At 40.1% G+C, this 25257-nt stretch overlaps 1 protein-coding gene across 4 annotated transcripts in view; it reads right to left on the bottom strand.

The window, feature by feature from the left end:
* Window positions 1–25257, bottom strand: part of micu1 (mitochondrial calcium uptake 1) — an 81326-nt gene that overhangs the window by 16323 nt on the left and 39746 nt on the right. For 2 of the 4 annotated variants that reach the window (XM_033012418.1, XM_033012416.1), the window contains exons 6-10: window positions 23328–23371; window positions 20416–20427; window positions 14807–14921; window positions 7721–7803; window positions 5304–5501 (exon numbers count right to left, since the gene is read on the bottom strand). In XM_033012418.1, coding sequence (XP_032868309.1) covers window positions 5304–5501; window positions 7721–7803; window positions 14807–14921; window positions 20416–20427; window positions 23328–23371 — 452 coding nt within the window. Of the gene's footprint in view, window positions 1–5303; window positions 5502–7720; window positions 7804–14806; window positions 14928–20415; window positions 20428–23327; window positions 23372–25257 lie in introns of all 4 variants that reach the window. The other 2 variants (XM_033012417.1, XM_033012419.1) reach the window with 2 other exon arrangements.

The following is a 25257-nucleotide window of genomic DNA, read 5'->3' as shown; positions in this document are numbered from 1 at the left end:
GGAGTAGATGCTGGGGAGTCGGGTACAGGGGATAAAGATTGATAGATGGTGCTGATTTTATCAGCGAAAAAGTGGAGGAATGAGTTGCAGAGATCCGGAGTAGAGGTAGGGAGAGTGTTGGCTCGAGGCTTGAGGAGGTTGCCCACTGTGGAGAAGAGGGTTCTGTGGTTTAGGCAGGGATCGGTGAATATGGAGGAGAGGTAGGCAGACTTTGCAGCAATGAGGGCTTCTTTGTAGTCAGTGAGGTGGAGTTTGTAAGCTTCAAGGTGGACTGTGAGAGTTGATTTCTTTATAAGTCGTTCGAGTTGGCGACCAGTCTGTTTCAGTTTACGAAGTGCAGGTGTGTACCAGGGTGAGGATGTGTTGAAAGTTACGGTTCTTGTTTTGAGGGGGGCCAGAATGTTGAGGGAGGTAGACAAGGTGGAGTTGAGATGGTTTGTGAGATCATCAGGTGAGATGGGGGTTGAGTCCAGTGGGAGAGTGGTGGAGAGCAGGTCAGAGAGATGGAGGGGATCAATGGATTTTAGATTACGGAAGGTGATTTCTCGGAGGAAGCGGGGGCGAGGTGTCGGAGAAGGGATGGTGAACCGTATAAGCTTATGATCAGAGAGGGGGAAGAGGCAAGGATGGAGGTCGAGTACCGGTTGATTTGTGGAGCAGACCAGGTCAAGGATGTGACCTTTGTCATGGGTGGGAAAGGTGACGTGCTGAGAGAGAGAGAAGTTGTCCAGTAAAAAGGCGAATTCAGATGCGAGCTTGCAGGTGGGGGAGTCCATGTGAATATTTAAGTCACCAAGTAGCAGCAGACGTGAGGAGAGGGATGAGGCAAGTGTGAGGAGTCCAGTGAAGTCAGATAGGAAGGAGGGGTTTGGTTTAGGTGGCCGGTAAATGAGGATGACTGTCATGGAGGAAAGGGCTTTGAAGGCGAGGAATTCAAATGATGCTACTGGGGGGAAGGTGAGTTCAGTGATACGAAAATTCTGGTTAAAAATAACAGCGAGGCCACCTCCATGGCGGGAGGGGCGGGGTTTGGAAATGTAATTAAATCCAGGTGGGGATGTTTGATTGAGGGAGAAGAAGACATTGGGTTGTTGCCAGGTCTCAGTGAGCAGAAGGAAGTCCAGAGTGTTGTCAAGGATTAGTTCATGGAGAGCAAGGGCTTTGTTGTTGAGCGACCTGGTGTTGAGGAGGGCAAAGTTGGCATTGTGAGAGGGTGGAGGGATGGGGGCAGGCTGGAGAGATCTGAGGTTGTCCCGGTTGACAGTGCGTGCGGTCAGCTGGGATGGGGGGTGACGCGGTTGAGGGGGGGCAGAGCGTGGTAATGAGCAGACGGATGGAATGGAACGTCCGTGGTTGAAGCAAACACGCCTGCGCTGAGAGCCTCTGTGGATGTAACGGGGTCGACGCAGAAGTCCAAGCTGTTTAACGACCTGGATGCCGCCGCCAGTACTATTTACTCGGTCTCCAGATTTGTTAACATGTGTATCATGAATGGAAAGGAATCATGCCATGATTCTGCCCAACATAAGCATATCTTAATGGGTGCAGATTTTTGAAAGATATTCAAAACCAAGGAATTAGGGTGGTGGGAAGACATCAGAGTAAGTTACGGAAAGCTGGACTATAAAATCACTTTGTTTAAATCTACTGAAATAATAAACTACTGGAGGAACTCAGCAGGTCAGGCAACATCCATGGAGAGAAATAGGAAGATGATGTTTCGGGTCAGCACTCTACTGCAAAATGAGAAAAAAACAAAGCGCTGTTCCCCTGCACAGATATTGCCTGACCTGCTGAGCTCCTCCAGCAGTTCATTTTGTTAACTCAAGATTCCAACAGTCTCTTGTAGCTCCTCTCTAAAACTGTGTGTTGGACTCAGAAATGCTCATTGTTGGCAAATGGTCACACAACGGGAATCTCTCTGAAGGAAACAGTGTATTGTGCCCCAAAACATGTTATTACTGCAAGGATGACCAGCTTAAACCAATCATCTTCAAACATAACCTGCTGATGGCGGAATGGAGATTTGAACAGGTTTCAGAGAGAAACATAATTTTGAAGTAATTTTGTTCCCTAAAAACATCAAAAGTACAAAACAAAAACCTCATGTTGTCTTTCTGTGTCATCTCTGATCAGATATTTAACTGTGGTTGTGAACATGGTTTCATTCCTCAGTGAGTAGCTGCAGATAAAAGGCAGCTTCTAACTAGCACAGTGTCGAGGCTGCCAAATCACCAATAACACAGTTCAAAGCCATTGCTTAAACTTCTAAGCTTTTTGGAAAAACTGTTTACACTTTCAAAGCAATGCGAATGACGGGAAAAATGGACACGCAGATACCACATTTTAAACAAAGAAAGGCAACATGTTGGATTAAACGTGAATCCAATTTTCTCACTTCATAGGCATACGAGTGCTTTTTTCCCCCCTTCCCCATCACTAAATATTCCTTAAAATATTAAAAACTTCAATTTCCAAACTATGTCAAGAGTAGACCTAACTCATTTAGTGGCCAGCAATAAATGGGAGCCAAACACTTCAACGTTGAGACTGTGTGACACTAGAATAATAAAATGCATGTTTATTGGTGCAAAGCCAAAAGGATGCAAATCTGAATTTGTTTCCCCATATATTATGGCACGGACCAAGGGGCAGAGAGAGAGGGAAATTAATAACTAAGTGGCTTTACAGCATGGCCTCATAGTGTGCAGCTCTAGCCAAGTCTAAAATTTATGTTTACACATTTTCAAAGTCTCTAGCACAAAAGCACGGCCAGCAGTTAATACACATAAATTAAAAAGCAGTTTAAAATAAAAAATTATGAAGTCTCTCATCACTTGGGGAAAGTCCCATTTCACATACAATATGCTATTTAAATGTAGTTAGAAGCAATTCCTTACAGTAAAGCCGTGATGATCTGCTTTCCGCTGAAATTCTGACTGCTTGGCACCTGCCTCACCTGCAATTCCTTCACCCACTGGAGCCCGGGTTCCCACACTTCCTTTATACTCAGGGGCCCCATTTTCCAAATTTCTTTTAAAATCACTGGAGCTCCCCTACCCTACCCCCCCCCCCCCCTCCAAACCCACAGGGTCTGTTTCCTGCACTCTCTTTGCATTCACATAGTTTGCTGGGAAATGTATTAAACCATTTGGTAATAGTTTTTTTTTTAAATTAATTAAACGTGTGCTGCAGTATTAATTGGAATAATATCCAACAAAAGCTGCCAGTCTGACACCACTGAAGTCCTGAGTTTGCCAGATAACGGCGTATTATAGTACAATTGCTCTAAGTCATCTGATAATCGGACCTACAATTTAGCATGCTGTTAAAACTAGTTTTATGTCAAGTAAAAACATTAAACTTACGTAAAATAAGTAAAAACAATGCATCTTCTCTTTTGCCTCCTAATTCACTGGCCTATAAATAAATGCCACTAAAATCAATGGGGTCTTGGATCCAACAGCAGATCAGGTTTGACTGGTAGATCCTAGGTAACAGTTCAATATTGACTGTTCCACTCAAAACCATTCATTTTAATTGGTGAGACCTGATCCCCTCATATGGGATATGCACAAGAGTGCCATTGTTCCAGGATTTCTGCATTTCATTCATATAGGTACCACAGATGGAAGCTGTAAGGTTACTATGAAGGAGCGAATGAATGGAAGCCTTTCAGTGACTGTTCAGATTACATACCCTCCACTGACTGGAGCAAAGATCAGAAATAAGCAGAAACATAGAAACATAGAAATTAGGTGCAGGAGTAGGCCATTCAGCCCTTCGAGCCTGCACCGCCATTCAATATGATCATGGCTGATCATCCAACTCAGTATCCCGTACCTGCCTTCTCTCCATACCCTCTGATCCCCTTAGCCACAAGGGCCACATCTAACTCCCTCTTAAATGAACTGGCCTCGACTACCCTCTGTGGCAGAGAGTTCCAGAGATTCACCACTCTCTGTGTGAAAAAAGTTCTTCTCATCTCGGTTTTAAAGGATTTCCCCCTTATCCTTAAGCTGTGACCCCTTGTCCTGGAGTTCCCTAACATCGGGAGCAATCTTCCTGCATCTAGCCTGTCCAACCCCTTAAGAATTTTGTAAGTTTCTATAAGATCCCCTCTCAATCTCCTAAATTCTAGAGAGTATAAACCAAGTCTATCCAGTCTTTCTTCATAAGACAGTCCTGACATCCCAGGAATCAGTCTGGTGAACCTTCTCTGCACTCCCTCTATGGCAATAATGTCCTTCCTCAGATTTGGAGACCAAAACTGTACGCAATACTCCAGGTGTGGTCTCACCAAGACCCTGTACAACTGCAGTAGAACCTCCCTGCTCCTATACTCAAATCCTTTTGCTATGAAAGCTAACATACCATTCGCTTTCCTCACTGCCTGCTGCACCTGCATGCCCACTTTCAATGACTTGTGTACCATGACACCCAGGTCTCGCTGCATCTCCCCTTTTCCTAGTCGGCCACCATTTAGATAATAGTCTGCTTTCCTGTTTTTGCCACCAAAATGGATAACCTCACATTTATCCACATTATACTGCATCTGCCAAACATTTGCCCACTCACCCAGCCTATCCAAGTCACCTTGCAGTCTCCTAGCATCCTCCTCACAGCTAACACTGCCCCCCAGTTTAGTGTCATCCGCAAACTTGGAGATATTGCCTTCAATTCCCTCATCCAGATCATTAATATATATTGTAAATAGCTGGGGTCCCAGCACTGAGCCTTGCTGTACCCCACTAGTCACTGCCTGCCATTGTGAAAAGGACCCGTTTACTCCTACTCTTTGCTTCCTGTTTGCCAGCCAGTTCTCTATCCACATCAATACTGAACCCCCAATGCCGTGTGTTTTAACATTATTATACGTCTTGGTACTCCTCATTTCCCCGGGGAAAAGCAAAAGCAAATATATGTATTTCAAATGCCAAATAACCGCTGCTCCTGTCTTTAAATCTGTGTTCTTGTCAAACGAGCACTGCATCATATTTCCTATTAATTACCTACTTCTGGTTTTGGCAAATTGGCAGCTCAGAAACATTTATATGAAGATATGCCCGCATCGAATAAAAATCAATCTTAATTCCAAATCTTGGCACAGCCTTTCTTTGACATATTAATCAAAAGTAGCCATGTTCTATGTTATGGCAAATTCTGATTTATTATAATTGCAATGCACCCCGATCACTGATCACCTTAGTTTGCCAACTAGCTTTGTTTTAATATTTCAACTGCATAATAGCAGATTACATTTAGATCCAATACAAAGGCCAAGGACAACATGTAGATCTTACTTCCAGTTTAAGAACATCCTGTTGCAATTTACGCTGGAACGTCAGGAAGAGTTTAATGGTCAGTTTTCCCTTTAGATCGGCACCAAAAAAGTAAGTGGTGAGTGCGGAGCTAACTCCAGATTTCAGCGTGTTCCCTGTTGTACTGCGATCTCGATGACGCATGCCTATACTTGTCTGTGATCGAATAATACTTTGAACCTGTGAAGTGCAAGAGAAATATAATAAGCTTAAAACACATTTTGGGACAAGGGAAGACCAAAGCTTGGGTCACTGATTCTTGGTCACATTAGCCATCAGAAAAACAGTAATACAAAACCTCTCCATATCACTTTAGAATTAAACTACTTCTCCTCAAGTGACAATCATGATATTTAAATCATCTTGGCATATTCAGTTATAATTATTGTGCTAATACTGCCGGTTTTCTCTTTGCCCTTGCTTGGAAAGTCTGAATTCCTGAGAGAAAAGGACTAGAATGTGTAATTAACCTTCAGATCTGTTGAATCAAGCACACACAGTACTGGAGGAACACAGATGGTCGAGCAGCATCTACGAATGGAATGGATAGGCAAAGTTTCAGGTCTGGACCTTTCTTTAGACCCGTGTCCCCTCGACAGATACTGCTTGAAAGGCCTAGTTCCTCCAGCACTTTGCTCAAGATTCCACCATCTGCAGTACCAGATGTCTCCATATCTTTTGTATTCTTTGGCTGTAGCTCAGTGGCTAAGCAAACGGAAGGTTTCTTCAATCAGCTTGGCACACAGGGGAACAGTAATTCGAAAGAAAGATGACTAGACCCAGCAATGTAGAGTAGCCCTGTGCAACAACTTTCATTATTTTGGTCAAAATATGTCAATGTAATTACAGAGAAAAATAAGACCGTTTCCTTTTTTCCCCCCCATTATAACACATTTTGCTAACAAATTGAGTATTTTGGTTGCAATCACACTAATTCCACGCTCAGCAATCTTTACATGGCTGCAAGTACATAAGTACCTAACTGTGAAACCAGTGTAAAATGGATAGCTATCATTAAAAATTCGTTATGAGTTGCCGTTTGAAGAATGGAGAGGAAGCAGAGGATATGCACTTCAAAATATTTAATTCATTTAGGGAATAAACTGCACTGCAATAATAAGGTAGAAAAAGCATGTCACAACCTTCCTGCTGAACGTGATAATTGTTGAAAGACACAAACAATCTCCCAGATGTACTAGGGGACAAAGGACCTAGGGTGATGGAGGAACTCAAAGAAATTCACATTAGTCCGGAAATGGTGCTGGGATGGCTGATAAATCCCCAGGGCCTGATGGTCTGCATCCCAGGGTACTCAAGGAGGTAGCTCCAGAAATCATGGACGCATTGGTGAGCATTTTCCAATGATGTATAGATTCTGGATCAGTTCCTGTGGATTGGGGGGTAGCTAATGTCATCCCACTTTTTAAGAAAGGAAGGAGAGAGAAAGTAGGGAATTATAGACCAGTTAACGCCTGACATCGGTGGTGGGAAAGTTGCTGGAGTCGATTATCAAAGATGTAATCACGGCGCATTTTGGTTAGCAGTAACAGGATGGATTTACGAAGGGGAAATCATGCTTGACAAATCTTCTGGAATATAGAAGTTTGTGAAAAACAAATATTGGCCAGGATATCTTTGAAAATTATGCTGAGATTTTTACATTCTTCTGAAAGAACTGGCAGAGTCTTGCGTTAATGTCATTATTAGTGCTGCACAACTAGATTATTGTGCTTGCAAGGATGGTGAAGGGCACAAAATCCAATCCTTGTTAACAGGAGACAAGAGCTTTCATTTTTGAGAATCAAATGATCCTTGTATTTGTCAAAAACAAGCAGGAAGAGATGAAGGTTTCGGAGGGGGAACTGTACTGAAAGCTTAGTTTTTAATATATTACATAGAATATAGTGAGCAGGTAGAACTGAATGCCCAATGGAATTGTAAAGTTCCCTTGTGTGTAAAAATTCAAAGGTAAATAGAAGGCATGGAACAGTGGGAGGTATAATCTTTCAATATCTACAAGATGGTCTGTATTGGCTGTTTTTCTAGTCCTGTATCTCATGGTCCCATGTTTGTCCGAGAGATAGAATAACCTTATCTGTTGTAAACACATTAATTTGGACGGCACACCCACAATGAAATTAAACGATTATATCCAAGATTAACCAAATTCTGTAAATATGAATAATGACAGACATCTGATCTGCGTTAAGAGGTCATCTTTCCATGGAAATTCTGCTTTAACTTGGATAGAAATACTGGCAAATAGTATCAGCAGCTGTGTACATCCTTTCTCAGAGGCTTCCAAAGGTCTTCCATCCAAGTTAACTTTGGAAACAAAGAGAATTTAAAAAAAATATCCTTTTTAAAATAAAAAAGCCATTCTGTGTGCTAATATTTACCTGTTCAAACTCCTCCAGATCAACTTCACCATCGCCATTCAAATCAAACATCTTAAAGGCAATTTCAAAATTCCTATGTGGAGCTAAATAGAAAAAAATAATTAGTTCTAGCGACAAAAATTAACAGATGTTTTCAGCATGGCAGTTTTGTATGAACCACAGTCTTCTTTGTAGTTCATACATTGTTTCGGCTTCCACTTAGAGAAGGTATACAGTATGCAACTACAGAAATAAGATACAAATCACAGTAACCCATTTATGGTTCGTTGTTGTAAAAAAAATGTTTTCGAGCATACAACTGTTACACAATTCTTAATGTCTACTTCATGATGAAGCTTGAATAGCTTTCATTGCACGGTGCAATTAAACCTCATTTATGTTTGCAGGAAGTTAGACAAATCTTGAATTGATTAAATTTTTGCCAATCTTGGAAACATATCAATTGCTAACAGAGCAAATAATTTTTTTAACAAAACACAAAAGTGCTGGATAAACTCCAAAAAGTCAGGACCCTACTTCAGACAGGACCTAAACATTATTTTTAAGTTCAGTAAAGCATCATGTGAACTCACTTATCATGCAAATAATCCAGATTCATTGAGCAAACTATATCATTGTGGCAACACTGGTTAAAAAGGGTTGACTAGTCAATACTTGGTCCATCCTGAAGTGACGGATTGGGCAGTTATGTATCTTATCTCAAGGATATTGCAGGTACTTTCAGTAATGCCACATAACCTCAGTAACACAAAGGAACATAACCGGCAGTCTTGAGACACGATTGCAACACTTAGCGAGCTCAGGCATTGCATAGTAAGCCTAGTGAGGGTCTGTGTACCTTAAAGCCAGTGCTCACCCTCGCAACAATGTTGGATTTCATAATGCCCCTTAGTGTAAGCCAAAGCATGCAAATACACCTTCCCAAAGATTGCCGTAGCTTCTAACATTACATTTCTTAAACGCATTACTATTTTTTATCAGTAAGCTATTTTCAGTCCACAGTAGAATATAGACCAGACTATAGGACTCGGTATGAGCAGGAAGGAACTACAGATGCTAGTTTAAACCGTAGACACAAAATGCTGGAGTAACTGGAGACAGGCAGCATCTCTGAAGACGGATCTCGACCCAAAACATCACCCATTCCTTCTCTCCGGAGATGCTGCCTGTCCTGCTAAGTTTTGTGTCTATCTACATGACTCAGTAGTTCACTATGAAAAGTGGAAGTCACATATCTTGTATTATCCTGCATTTCTTGGGCAAGGTGATCTATTGCAGGGAAATTATGTTTTTTCTCGTGTGGCTCAGATCATTGGGAACAATTGCTGAGTAGTGAAATTGAATAGAATCGAAAAAAGGTTATCCTTTATTGTGATGTCTTCATTACATTCTATGCGATTCCAATTCACTGATTTTCTCAATTAAACTACCCATGAATTGCATTGTTCATATTTAATCTCCGAGTCTATTAAAAAATCAAATATCTGTCAGTCTGTTCTGCAGAGTTGAGCACATTTTAATTGAATTCTGCTCGATTCACATAGTTTCCCGACCATGAATGTCAAAATATGTCAAAGACATCTACTATCTGGTGTTATCTTTTATTTTCATTGTAATTATTCTCAAAGACCTCTTTGTACTCTGTAAATGACCAGAGATTAGAAAGGTAATCTGCATCCCACTCTTTACAATCGATTTATAATTAATCATGGCATGAAAAATGGCTGATCTGATTTTGCTCTCCCTCTTTCCTCTCTTGTGGGGAAATACTTTGCTTGACTCTCCACAAGATTAGGTGCTCACTTCGAAGGAGATCAGGATCGATATTTTGTAAGCAAACATTCAATTTGCAGGTGCAAAGCGGAATAGATTAGTAAAATCCTGTTATAGAAACATAGAAAAATAGGTGCAGGAGTAGGCCATTCGGCTCTTCGAGCCAGCACCACCATTCAATATGATCATGACTGATCATCTAAAATCAGTACCCCGTTCCTGCTTTCCCCCCCATATTCCTTGATTCCTTAGATAGGCATCAAAACAGTTGCTGAATAAATGGCATCTGCTGCACGAGTGATACTATTGAACCACATAGCCACTTCACATCATGTCATTTAAAGGCTGACATCTCCAACAGGCTTTTTTACAAGTACCTGGTTTATTGTAGACAGTGAGAGACTTTTATGTGATGGATATGACAAAGCTAAACTGCCGTAGATAAGTTTGGGCTTTCATAGTAGTTTATAATCCCAAATCTGATGCAACCAACATTATCTATGTTGGTGGAATTCAAATCAGGTAGCAGCTCTCAAGTTGCCAAAATGCAAATTAAATTTGATTGGTGAAAATTCAAGGCTTTCAGCAAATTATTATTTTATAGATTTATTTGCAGCAGTACTGTGACTGAAATGTTTTGGACATGGAAGAAAATGAGGCATGAAAACCACATAATGTTTAAGGGTCGATGAACCAGGGAAAATTAGGTGTGTAGAAAGGCCAAAATCTATCTCTGCCCATCTTCAAGGAGACACGGAACTCAACCAGTTCCCCCAACGTTTAGTCTAGTTAAACAGCCAAAGTTATGGAATCCCAATAACAGTACATGCTAGGTTCCAATTGTCTTACTCATGTTCTCTGCTAAAAAGCAATTGTCTTGTTACTGTGTTTGAAATGGCCAGTGGAACATTTTGATCATTTCAGATGCTGAATGTGAAGAATCTCAGCCCAGGAGAAGGTGTGCCCTCTAGTTTCCATTAGTAAGCAATCTAGCTTTTTTTTTTTTGATCACTCTTTTACACTAACACGACTCTCTCTCACTTTCTTTACTTTCTTTATTTCTATCTTTCCTTAAAGCTTAAAAAATGAAGGGGTACAATAAATGTAATAAGATATATGTGGCTTGTACTACTGTAATTTACTGTACTTCTAATAAATGAAAATATTTTAAAAATAAATAAATAAATAAAAAGTAAGCAATCTAGCTGGTCAAAGAAGCATTGCTGACACATTATCACTTATTCAATGATCAAACGATGAAACTTCAATTACTCAGACTTCATCTCGGAACTATTGTGATCCCAGTGTCTTGGGATTTTTGGCAGACATTTGCACATCAAACAAAGGCAAGCATGATAGATTACAATGGATTCCAAGAACTAGAAAAGAAAATACAGTACTGTGGATTTAAAATTCTGAAATTAAAACAGAAAGTGCAGTAAAGAGACAGTAAAAACTTTTCTAAAAAATTAACTTTCTTTCTTGGTCGCTGTAAGCAAAAATGAGCATCACAACAGACAGCCTTTAGGTGCCTGCTCAACCACCCAACAAATGGAGCTCAGGGCCTGGCAGAAATTGACACAGAGACAACAAACTGGCTGCTCAACACCCAGCTTGAGATCTAACTGTAGGGGGCGCTCCTCTGTGTGCAGCCATGTCAGAGCGCGTCAGTTTTTCCAGCTTTTTAATTTTTTTTTTGTATGTTTTAAAGTGTGTATTTTGTGTTTCTTCGTGTGTTTTGTGTGGGGGGTGGTGTGGGGGGGTAAGGGGGAAACCGCTTCGGTCGCCTCCTCCATGGAGAGGCGACTTTTTCCAGGTCGCCTCCCCCGTGGCCTAACATCAAGGATCGACGTGGCCTTTCCCGGAGACGCGCCCGGGGCTTCAGCGGCGGGCGCAGCGTGGACTCTCGTTGTGGAGCGGGCAACCCTCGTTGGGGCTCGCTGGAGGGGAGCGCTCCGTTTCGCTGGCCCGGGGCAGCCGGCAGCCTGAAGTCGCAGCCTGAAGCCGCGGCCTGCAGAGCTCCAGCTAGTGCGGCGTCTACAGCCCGGGATCTCACGTTGGGGACCCGGGGGAAGAAGAAGCCATCACTGCCGGCCCGCGGCCGACTTCTACCGCGGGTGCGGCATGGACTTACCATCACCCCTGGAGGGGAGCTTCGACCGCCGCCCCTGCAGTCTACGGTGCTTCTGGCTGCGGCGGGGACTTTAAATCTCGACCGCCGGCCTGCGGCCTACAACAATCTAAAGCCGCGGTCTCCGGTGAGGAAGAGCCGATCCTGGACTGACTGTACTCTGGTCCTGTACACGGGGGGGAAATGGAGGAGGACTGGCCAAATTTTTGTGCCTTCCACCACAGTGATGAATGCTGTGGTGGATGTTTGTGTTACAGTTTTATTGTGTGTTCTTTATTATTGTACTGCTGCTGACAACCCAAATTTCCACCAACCCTGGTTGTGTGGCAATAAATTATATCTATCTATCTATCTCTAACTATTCCTTTGGTTTAGGTTTCATTCGCAATAAGAGAAGACAACTCACAAATGTGTCTGAATACAAAGAGGCACATGCTCTGCAGCTTTGCATTCATCTTGGAGTTGCGGTAAAAATCTAAAGTTTGCCCTTGCTACCCATAGCACTAGTTTGGATATTATTCGAAAGTTCTTATGAAAATTAAGAAGGACATGTTGGCTTCCCCCATTACTTCTGTTTGACTTCAAAACTTAACCCACTGCCAAGGTGCTACCTGACCTGTTGACGGTTTCCAGCATTTCTGTTTTCTTCCGCTATTCTACAGTGCTCTGTAATCTTGAATAACTTTAAATATAATTAATAAATCAATAGTAAATGCAGTAAAATAGTTGAGACATCTAATGAAGACAACGTCTATTCTTTTCAGAATCTTCTACGAAGCTTCATTCAATACATGACAAGACAAAAGAAAGAAAGGAGCCAGTGATAGCAGTGCAATGTCTGAGCAGTTCCTGGGCACCTGTGGATATTGATCAGTCTGAAACCATGCAGCAATACAGTTAACTCCAGAAAAATATCTGGCTATTGAAGATCTCCGATCATCTAACTGCTATTCCCACATCCCAAAGGGGCTAAGACTGGAATCTCAGATGATTTAATATTTCTGTTGATCTGTCAAATATACAATGATTTACTTTGTGTAACTTCAATGGTATATAAATAAAAAACAGTGTTAACAGTGGGGGTGACAAAGAATCTCCAGTAAAGGATCCAAATCCTAATTATTCCCACTAATTAGCACAGCTAAAACGGAGCTACACAATACATTACATTACCCAATTCTGAAGAAATAAAGAAAAATAAATGTTCCTGGAGGGTTCATAAAAAAGCAACAAAGCTAAAGAATCCTGTAAATGCCAATTGTTTCTTGATTTATTGATTCTTTGTGAGCAGGTCCGTGAATAGCAGACACAGAACCCAGCCATCAATTAACATCCTCAATAAATGTAGCAAACAGTGCAGAATATGATTTATGTTAAATAAGCTCCGTCAGGAACTTGGCATTGTCGCTGCATTAATTTTCAATTTAGTCCAATAAAATTAGCTAGAAAAGTGATTATTGTGATGAACACAAAATTTGCACAACTAACAATTTTACATAAATTAAGAACCTTTTTTTTTTTTTAAGTCCCAGCCTATGCAAGTACAAGTTGTCTATATTGTCTATTTTTATCCTAACAGCTTGGTTATTTTTCAAATTGTGTTTCAGATGATTTCTGTCCCCAGTTCTATATTGTGGTAGAGAATGGTCAAGTCAACCTGAATTATTTGCAGCCAAAGCCTGGGCATGTGTTGAGAGCAGACATCAGTTTATGTGCAAATCTGGCAGAAGATAGTGGAGGCAAGAGCAGTGACACCACTCCAATAGTCATTTGAGCGCAAACCCTCAGTTTTGATGAAGCCTATTGAAGCACAAACCCTTATTCTCCCCACAGCCAGTGACTGACAGACAGTATTTTCAGCATTTGGTGTTTCTATTTACGATTATCATCATCTGTGGTAACTTGTTTTAGTTTTTGTCTTGGAGAGTTGACTAGAAAAGGGAATCAGTCCTCTCCACACGAAACTCCCAAGGGTTGCAAGTTTTCTATCTTCCGCAACAAAACACTATTAATACCTAGGCTCTTATTTCATACATCTGAATCATGTCACATCTACCATCCATCTTCGTGGGTAGATGAGACAGGTCTCGGAGAGCCTCCTGTGTGCATTTCCACATTGCAGATATGTTAACTTGAGGAGATCTGTATTGTATATTAAGAATGCATGACAGGAGACAGTTTGAAAACAAATACATGTCATTAACACAATGCAATGAATTCAGTTTTTAGATAAGTGACTTTTCTCCTGAAGGTGAGCGAATCTGTGCATCTCCTGATTCTCTGTCTCTCTCTCTCTCTCTCTCGAAGATTATTAATCTCAGAATAATTGAAAACTTTGAAATGAGGGTCATTGACAGGCATTAGCAGCTGGAGAGTGGCATCCTTACAAACATCAGGGTTAGGTTTTACATTTAGGTTTATTAATGTCACGTGTACCTAGTTAAAGTGAAAAGCTTTGTTTTGCAAGATACGGAGTGCAGAATATAATCAGCATTATAACTCATGTAGCGCATCAGTTCCATGGAAAAAGTCCAATGTGCTCAATAGCGTGGAGGTGAATCGGATAGTGCCCTAGCTTATGGAAGAGCCGTTCAGAAGATGGAAAAGAGTTTGGAAGAAGATGTTCCAGAGCCTGGTGGTGGCACTTTCAAGCTTCTGCACTTTCAGCTGGACGGGAGCAGGAAGAAGGAGAGATAATCGGGGTGGGACGACTTTGATTATATTGGCTGCTTTCCAAGCATTATTATTATTATTATTATTATTATTATTAATAAAATAATAATAAATAAATCACTAAACATCATTATTCTTAAGAATGGATTCTCGAACAAATTAACGATGGAATGACTAGTTATATTGCTTGTGTTAGACATATTATTATAGGAATGTACATGCTGAGTTATGAGGGGAGTAATGAATCCCTACCACTTCCTCTCCATAGCCCAATAAACCAAAGTACTAGTTCATCACCACACTAATAATTCCAGAGTTGAGAGCACAAAAACAATTCCATGTGTAAAGGGGATCTTTTAAAACTGCTAACCATTACTCATCATGCAATATTAATCAAAAGAAGTTTTATGAACCATGTTTTGTTCTGAAGCTTTGGCTTTACAAATTCATTCACTCAGCTTACAGATTGATCACAAGAGAGCTGTGCATCATGCTGGATCAATACTTACTGGACAGAACAGTGGTGAGAAAAATGTAATCAGAGAATGAAATCAGTCCACATTCGCCCAGTGTGTAAAATATGCTGTCTTCATCGACAAACTTCTCCCGCCCATGGGTCAGTTTCTGCCAAAGAAAAAATAATAAAATGACAATAATACTGAGAGATTGCTGGGTTATTAAGTATAAGGTTTCAAACTGTTTGAGATGCAAAGCAGAAGCCGAGAGACAAGAAATGGGAATTTAGTTGATCGCAAAATTGTATGCATGTCATTATAGTTGTGCAGAAGCCACGGTTAGGGAGAATACCATGCAAAGGCCATTGTATCAGACACACAGTAAACACAGCAATGTTTAACATAGGAAAGACTGATGCGGACGGATTTACATAAGTAAATGCTGCAAAATGTCACAGCAAGGTTCCAAAGATCACCGTGAAACGCAGATCAGTTTTCACTGACCATCAGGAAATTATAAGACTCAGAAACACTGCTACAAATTAGAATTCAAAGCATTTATACTGTATTCCTTGTTCCTGTTCAGTCAATCAATCAACTCATGACATATCCAAGCTTCAGTACACCGAATATTGACTTTCTTCATATCTCTTTGTACAGAATTTAAAAAAAAAACCCCCACTAAACTTGAAAATGTCACCTAATCTTTAGCATACATAGATTTCTGGGCACAGGCATAAGATCTCCACAACTCGGCAAAGCAAAGGTGCTTCCTGATTTTGTTCATATATTGTTCTGTCAAGTCGCATTGTTTTGGTTCATCCCACCAGAAAAAATAACTTTCTGTACCTACAGCACTGAGTCATAGAGTTTAGAGATACAGCACTGAAACGGGGCCTAAGGCCCAGTGTCTGCGCTGCCCAGCAATCACCTCATACAAAAGATTCATAGAGTTATACAGTAAGGGAACATCAGACTATCTACCCTCTCTACGCCCCTCACAATTTGATTAATCTCTATAAGGTGACTCTTTAGCCTCCTTTGTTACTGGGAGAACAGCCGTAGCTGATCTGATCTCTCCTTATAACCCAAGTCCTCCAGTCGATATAGACAGGTTACGTGAGTGGGCAATGAGTGGACAAATTAAGCTGAATGCTGGTTCAGAAAATCGGCCTGTTTTGGCAGGAAAAAATAAATCATGATTTTTCTCTAAATATTAAGAGACTGCAGCCTTCTAAGATGCAAAGGGATCTGGGTTTGCTAATGCACGATTTGCAGGTTAGTTTAGATTAGTGTAGAGATATACATCGACCACCTGTTCACACTAGTTCTGTGTTATCCCACTTTCTCATCCATTCCATACACATTAGGGGCAATCTACAGAGGCCAATTAATATACAAACTCGCACGACTCTGGGATGTGGAAGGAAGACAGAGCACCCAGAGGAAACCCATGTGGTTACATGCAAACTCCACACCCACAGTAGCTGAGATCAGGATCGAACCTCGGTCCTTGGTGTAGTGAGGCAGCATCTCTACCAGCTGCGCCACTATGCCATCCATAAATTGTATGGATCCATATAAAGTCCGAAGACTTCATTGTAGTTAACAGGGGAGAATATCTGTCTGACGTCAAAGCACTGTGTGACAGAGTGTGGCATCAAGGCACCCGGGTAAAGTTGGTTCATGGACAACAAAGGGAAAAACCCTCCAATGGATGTTATTATGGTCAATTAAAATTACCCCATAACCATCTAAACTCAAGCAAATGCAGAGTTATCTACATAATTTAAACCTTTGGACCAGGAAGACAGAAATATTTTCTCATTAGCCAGTTCACTTCCAATAATCCTTCTCTCATCATCTGCCCAAACCCTTCCCATTGCTTACTTCTATGGCAAAAAGATACTGAGGAAAAGCTTATTCAACCATGCAAAGTATAACATTGGAGTTGGAGCTTCTCCTTCAAAACTGCTTCCCTTCACCAGGGCTAGCTCGAAGTTGCCAAGGGCCGTAGTTCACACTTTACTGGTTTAGATCTTAGCGGCATTCTTGTGTCGCTATGTTGCACCACAAGTCCAATATCCTCAAGTGCACTTGGGCCTCTACATGAAATCTGATGAAGGATCTGCACAACCAACCAGTGAAATTCACTCCTGCACATTTCAATGGCTTTTAAAAGCAAATAACCAGTAATACGAGAACTTTGAATGAAAACGCTAGTGAACAGTTCCTGTAGGCAAACTATGTAAAGCAAATAGTTCTTTAACATCATACTTACACATGATTCAAATGTCAGAAGTTAGACCACTGCAAATTAGTCAGTTCTAGAGTTAATAGACTAAAAATAATTATGGATTTAAACCCAAGTTTAACAAAGCACAAAAATGACAAGCATATTGCATTTAAAAATATGCAAACAATTAAAAACCTTTTACAATTTTTATCTTCTCGAATGAACCTTTTATGAATGGCACAGTATTGTGGTAAAACAACACCTCAAAAGTAATCAATGAAGAAACTGGAACTCTGTTCATTGTTCCTTGTAGTACAAAGTCCATTTGTGTATCATTTGGAATTTTATTAGTGGTTCATAAATCTCAAAAGCAGTGAATAACTAGAAATATGAATCTGATTGAAAGCAACAGACACACAGATACGTTTCCAATGTACAACGTCTTGGAATTAGTTCATTTTTTGCAAGTTATGTGTAGGAGGATGAAACACAATTCAGTCACACAGAACGCCAGTACATTTATATATCACCCGCACACAAGCAATAATGTCCACCAGCAGGGCAATATATCTGCAGTGCATATCATTTATAGAATGAGCTGCAGTTAATCACCTCGACTACTCAAACACCTTCCAACTTTCTAAAGCCACAGTTGTCACCAAAAAGGACACGGTCAAGGAGCACTTCAAGGACAACACTACTTGCAGATTTTCCTCACGGTCTTTTCTAACTTGGAAATATTTTGTCACCTTTTCTGAATCTAAATCCTGGAACTTGTATCCGACAACTCTAGAAGTTTCACCACTTGAAAGATTGCAGCAATTGAAAGCAATGGCTTAGCATCACTTTTTAAAGGGTAATTAAGATTCAGCAACAAATGCTAGATCTTGCCAGCAATGCCCACATCCCACAAATTAATTAATAATTCCGGTGCCATTAATTTTTTCAAACCGATGAACAGAATCATCTGGTTTGCTGCTTCTGCTGCCTGCTTCAGCAAACCTTCACATTTTGAATGCTCTTCTTTGACATCCACACATCTTGCTCCAAATTTACTAGAGCACCTTTACATTGCGTTGTCTTTTATTTTTTTCACTGTTGATGGATTCCCCATGCAGTTGTTTAACCTCTGTTATCTACAAGGATACACCTGAGATGTTTATGTTATTATTAATAATAATAATAATAATAATAATAATAACAAAAGAGGTGCAGAAGCCTAATAACTAAATCCTGATGCTTGAGAATGTAAATGTAAAGGACGTAAGTTATATTTTTGTAGTCCATGTTTTACAATCTAGTTTCAAGATAATTAATCTATGAACAGTTCGTCCATTGAATCATATTTAGATTACTACCTGCAATATAATAAATGGTAGAAAGGACAGATACTTGATGGTCGATATGGGCTGAAGGGCTCCGTTTCTGTGTGGCTCTTCCACTTTGAAGGGCATTGAGGTGGTATCAGTACGAGATCCTTGGGAGAACCAAACACTTGTAAAGCATGGAGTCCAAGTTCCCTTTCATAATTCACGTTCTATATCTGCTTTATCATTGCATTGAATGTTATATTTTTCTCTTCTGAGGAAATTATCTGGTTAAATGTTGAGTATGTTCCCCGTTACCCAAATCGAATTCAGTACATCTCCCCCACTGAATTCAATCACTGCATCTCCTTTCCTAGTCCCAAAAGCAAAGTACAATAAAATATTTGGCTGTCTTGGTGTGCACATTCTAACATGCCGTATTTAACCAGATATTTCTGAAGGATTTAAATGTCACAGAAGCATACACAATCTGTTAAGGTGAATCTACTTCAAGGTCTGATCTATTTTACTGCAACAATCATTTGCATGTGCCTTTCCCAGTAGCTGCCACCAAGAGTTTACCAATTACTTAGCACAAGGCCTGTGACCACTTTAAAATAAAATCAATTCTAGGTGACACTCTGAATGCTTTTCTCCAAGTCTGGTATTTTTATATATGCAAAACAGCCAATCAGTAATAGGTGCAAAAGGAAGAGACAAATAATATCTGAAAAATTGAGGAAGAGAGAAAAACAAAAATGCTGGTGAGATGCTGGACTAGCAGTTTCGAGAGACTCTTTCCCTCCTTATAAATGTCAGATACCCATTTGCCTCCTATCTATTCCAGCCATTTTTCACAGATGGTACCAGATTAGCTTTTTTCCCCCACCACTTAAAACATTTTTCTCCTGCAATATTTTATTTTTGTACTTTTGCACAGAAATTGGGCTCACTCAAAGACTATCGTGACAAAATCTCTGAGGTTTCTCTGCTATTCTGAGCATAGGTTGCTTGCAAACTCTGAGCAGCAATTGCAGATTTCTCTTAATTCATATTTATTCTTTAGGTTGAAACACAATCCAGTTTCCCACATCCTCTCTATGTCCAGCAATAACTGGGTGCAGTTTGCCATGAAATCCCAGAGTGAAGCTACAGGTAAATTGAATAAAATGTTTGACAGCTACCCTAGACAATTACAGACAGTGCTTCCAACATCAACCAACACCGCAAAGAAATAGATCTCTGGTTACTACAACACCATTTCGTTGTGTTTCAAATTGTGCTTAACCCCTCAAGTACTCTCTCTTTGACTTGGAATTACAATTTATGGCTGACCCAGAGCGGCAATGACTGCTTAGTGCCCAGGCCAACATCTTTTAGCCAAACATACTTGGATTAATTGATGTCTTACGTCACTGCTGTTTCGTTGGGGTAAAAAAAAAAAGTGATAGTCCCGAATATAAAAATATGTCCATTGATGATCTGTGTAGTAAAAGGCGATTTTCAAGCATTGTAGACGATAGGTGCAGGAGTAGGCCATTCGGCCCTTCGAGCCAGCACCGTCATTCAATGTGATCATGGATGATTATCCCCAATCAGTACCCCGTTCCTGCCTTCTCCCCATATCCCCTGACTCCGCTATTGTTAAGAGCCATATCTAGCTCTCTCTGGAAGGCATCCAGAGAACCCGCCTCCACTGCCCTCTGAGGCAGAGAATTCCTGTTGTAATACATTTCTATGCACAAGAAACTTACTTGCATTCTCCATAACCAGCGACTTTAGTAAAATCCTCCAAAAACACCACCAAATCCCAATTTTCCATTTTGTTTGATAGAAAATTTGACGTAACAGTCCCTATTGTTCACAATTATTTTGTAAGTGCCGAGGCATGTTGCAACAAACGCAGGTCATTACTATTCACATTGAAAGAACATTTAAGAGCAACACAAGATAAAAAATACAATTCAATTTGAGTGCTCAGTCTTTCCTGGTGTCTCAGGCACTTGCAATAAAGCATGCTAGGATGGTCCAATCAGAGAAACAAGCGAGGTCCTGCAGAGGAAAGCACAGCAAAGGCTGAAGTGCACACTGGTTAATGCACATGCTCGCACGCCTCATACCTGCCAGAAATCCTGATGAGGGAGTGTGATGAAGAGGAGGAAAAAAATGGGTGCCCAGTTACATCACAATATATAGTACACTACATTAAATGAATACAAGCAACTGAGCGGGCAGACAATAAGAACAGTTAATGGATACATCAACATTAAGACAAGAAAAGCAGTCTGGATGGTTAGTCTTCCTTTTTAGTTGACATTAACAATGTTAAATTTTAGTAGAACAATAATACAAGGAGTTACAAAATGTTGAATGCATCAACACACAGCAAAACATCTTCATGTTAGAATGCGCATAACATTTGCCAAAATAATTCCAAATAAAAATAAGTCATCTGCAATATTCCTGTAGTGAGGTTTTCATAATAGAACACACCTGCAGAAATGACCCAGTGACAGTGTGCTTTGTTTTAGATTTATAGTTTTTTCACAACACTCTATTCGATGTTGTACAGTCAAACAGACTGTATTACATCCACAGGCATTTGTAATATGGCTGTAGGACGCTTGTTGATAAGCAACAGCCAGATGGAAACCGGAACATCTCTGAACAAGGAAAAACACCCATAGTGAAAGAATGAAATGTCTGTAGAAAGTAAAATAAGCCGTGGTAAAATAATATACCTGCACAGAACAAAAACTGCCATAGTTACACATGTAGACAGCGAAAACAAATCTTTAATTTTATAGTTGCTGGCAATAGAAACTGATTTTCTTGGCAGTCTTTTTTTTCCATTTTTCCCAGCATTGGCGAGTAACCAATCAAGAAATTTATTCCATGCAATAAGAAATCTACATTCTTGGAGTGGAGATGGGCAGAGAATAACGTAATATTTGATCTTAGCACAAAATGATACCGTACATATGCATCCACATATGCATTTTATAGAATTCTCAAAATACAATATGAATAATGTCAGTCACAATGCCATTTATTTTTTTTAGAGAAAAAAAAATACTTAACATTAAAGAAACAATCAGGAGTTGCACATCAACATTGCAAGATCATTCAGCTCAAAAGAATATTAAAGTGAAGGGAATTGTATTCCCAATAACATGTCATCAGTGAGTGAAACAGATTGCTCAACGTTTATCCAATGTGTGGACCATATAAATGGACCCAAGTTCCATTCTAAGTCTATTTTGAATCGGTTTGTTCTACTTGGCTATTGCGAATGTTATTGGGGCTCTCAATCACTTGATTTGTTGAGGATAATTTAGCCAAGGTTTCTTGCCGGATTCCCTGCAAGAATGATAATTGGTTTGCAAGAACAATTCTGACACTGCAGTCGATGTCCTTTTGGTTGAACTATCTACCCATGCATAAATAATCTGCAGGCTAGATGAACACAAAAATTCAACGTTGGCAACAAGATCTAGAGACCCGCAGTTCTAGAAGTTTCCCATCTCTGACATTGACCATTTAGAACAGTTGTTTGCAATATGTTTCAGGTGATCCAGTTTCCCAAATGATCAATTTGCACAGCCAAATAATAGCACCAATCTCTTACGTCTGTTGTTTGGCATTTACTTAACAGCAGTTCCCCAGTCTGTGGATTCGCACTTATTTAAAGCACCAAACATGGTGGTCCATTTTTTAAACATCCTATATCCCATCTGAGGGCTGCAGACCCCACTTTGAAAACCACTGATTTAGAGTGCATTTGGAATGCAAACTGCTGCCAGATACACTGGAAAATACAGTTTTGCAAAGAGTCTTCAAGAAAAAGGCAGGGGAAAGTTGCTGGCAATAGAAACTGATTTTCTTGGCAGTCTTTTTTTCCCCATTTTTCCCAGCATTGGCGAGTAACCAATCAAGAAATTTATTCCATGCAATAACAAATCTACATTCTTGGAGTGGAGATGGGCAGAGAAGAACGTAATATTTGATCTTGGCACAAAATGATACCATACTTATGCATCCACTGAGCCATCTTGTGCAGTCACTGGTTTAAAGACAGTCAAATCTCAGCAGGTGAAACTATATGTCAGCACCTTTCAGAACATCAATGCGATTATGGATTAATATGGAAAATATTTGATTTTATTCTTTATGAGATTATACTGAGTTGCAATTTCATGTCTTTCACCACCTCCAATTGGCTTTGGGCCGTTTCAATCAATCATGAAGTTAGGTTTTAAGAAGATGTTGAAGTGTTTTAAGAAGAGGTTGAGATTTAAGTAGGTTGGGTGATCAGGGTGATGCAGCAGTAGAGTTGCTGCCTTATAGCAGATGCAGCCCCGGAGACCCGGGTTCAATCCTGACTACGGGTGCTGTCTGATTGGAGTTTGTACGTTCTCCCCGTGATCTGCGTGGGTTTTCTCCGAGATCTTCGGTTTCCTCCCACATTCCAAAGACGTACAGGTTTGTAGGTCAATTGGTTTGGTAAATGTAAAAATTGTCCCTAGCGGGTGTGGTATATTGTTATTGTGCAGGGATCGCTGGATGGGCGGACCTGGTGCGCCGAAGGGCCTGTTTCCGCGCTGTATCTCTAAACTAAACTAAACAATTGGTGAAAAATGAGCCAACAGACTTTCCCCTGTATCTGTCAGAGCATAACATTTGATATCATGAATATAGCAGAAGGGGATGGAGTTATGTTAGTGCTGTACAACCTGAGTAATGTCTGTTACAGTTAATGTGGAGGAAATTCAACCACTTGAAAAAAAAGTTATGTAAAATACACAGAAAACATATCAACCTTGCCAACAAGTTTAACTGATCACTGGGAGATTTCATCTGGTGTGTACTGTACACAGATCCCGCACAACATATTGCCGGTGAATTGAACATATAACATACATTTACCACTGCAATATATGGTTAGTGCTGCGCCACAGAGCTGTTATTGTTAACATTTTCCACCACTGTCCGCTAACAACTGCCTCGTACAAGCCAGCATGATGCTACTAACCTTCCCATCACATCGTTTCACAATGAACTGGTCCAGACCTTGATCTGTAAAGGAGAGACACAATGTTATAATTAAATATCACAATGAAATCCTCTTAATGATTGGCAGTGGTTTTATTTATTCAGATGTCGGACAAAGCATATCACAGTTAACTCCCTTCCAGATAATTTAATTCCGATTGAAAATATCTTCCAACATGTTTCAATTTTTAAGGAACACTTTCAAAAGCAAAAAATCTGTAACATATTCCAAGTCAGTGTGTTTGCCAGGATGTAATACATGTCAGAATGTAGAATGCGAGAAGATCTCTCAGGCGTTGCTCATGTCATGTTTGTTGATACATTGCCATTTACTGCACTTTATTTGTTTTGTGCTATGAATTTCAAAACTAAATAATCCAAACGTTAAGCAAACTGAAGCCCCAAGCTTTAATTTTTTTGCAACTCAGCATCTGCAGATCCTTGTTTAACCCAAGCTGTACTATTGCTTAAGGGAGTGATGACAAACAGCAGTCCTGTCTCAGAAGAATGGCGTGTGATATGATGCCGGGCAGCAGAAGCTTCCAAGCTGGGAAGGGAACAAATCAGGGAATGCAAGTAAGGACGATCAATGTTGTGGTGAAAATACAGAGTAAAGAACAGGGCGAGTAGCAGAAGCAATAGAGCAAAAAAAAATTCAGAAGTTGACAATGCTGAAGTATAGCTTGAATACAGCTCCACAACCAGAGATCATGTTTTAGTAAATGTGTTTATAACTGGCAAATTACACTTGTACAAATGCAATCCTTTATCATCTAAAGAAAGTTATCAGTTTACTGACAATCCCATTGTGCCCGAGTGCTGCTATTACCCCATTCAGGAAGCTAATGCTTAAGCCCAAACTAAATACACAATAGAAGATAGATACAAAAAGCTGGAGTAACTCAGCATGTCTGGCAGCGTCTCTGGAGAAAAGGAATAGATGACGTTTCAGGTCGAGACCCTTCTTCAGACCAGAATACCTCTCACAATATACAATTCAATAAACAATATCTCCCCCATGCTAAAGTCCCAGTTCCTGTAAAACTGATGTTTGTGCCAACGGTGCATCAATAAGAAGCCTCAATATCAGCACTGAAATCTGGACAAAAATCAAACATTTGTTAGATAATAACTATAATAAAGAGTCTAACATATGGTTGATATATAACATTGACAGAAAAACCACCTTGTCCAATTACCTTCACATGTCCATTAAAAAAAAGTAAAAATTAAATAATTGCACTGTTAAAGATAGTGGTAAATAGTTGCAAAATATGGCAGTGCAACATGACATGGAGGGAAAACATACTGACTGTTCAGTTAATATCCGACTTAATATAGTGAGAATTTAAATCAAATAGAAATTGACCCGTTATACGAATTAAATAAATGGTGTTTGTGAACAAAACCTTCATTGATAATTATCAGTACACTTACAAGCAAAGTTAATTTAGCCCTACTTATTATTTCTTCAAGAAACAATTTTATGTATAACCTTGTGTAAGAAGGAACTGCAGATGCTGGTTTAAACCGAATCTAGACACCAAAAGCTGGAGTAACTCAGCGGGACAGGCAGCATCTCTGGAGAGAAGGAATGGGTGACGTTTCGGGTGGAGACCCATCCCTTCTCTCCAGAGATGCTGCCCGTCTCCGCTGAGTTACTCCAGCTTTTTGTGTCTAACTTCATGTATAACCTTCATTGGTTGGTCTTCCTCTGCTGGAATTATAGGCAGTCTATCATGGCAAGCATAAGAATGTTACTTATCTGCAAACTACTGCTCCAAGTTATTAACTTGAAATAATAGAATAGATCTCTAATTTAAATCTGATTCCCCAATACATTTTCCATTTCATTATACTGGATTAAATAATTAGAATATTACAGTCTCTTGGCCAAGAGGATTAGTTTC

This window comes from Amblyraja radiata, chromosome 37, assembly GCF_010909765.2.
Source record: "Amblyraja radiata isolate CabotCenter1 chromosome 37, sAmbRad1.1.pri, whole genome shotgun sequence".
NCBI lineage: Eukaryota > Metazoa > Chordata > Chondrichthyes > Rajiformes > Rajidae > Amblyraja > Amblyraja radiata.
Note: the sequence above shows the minus strand (reverse complement) of the source record. Positions and strands in the feature narration are given on the sequence as shown.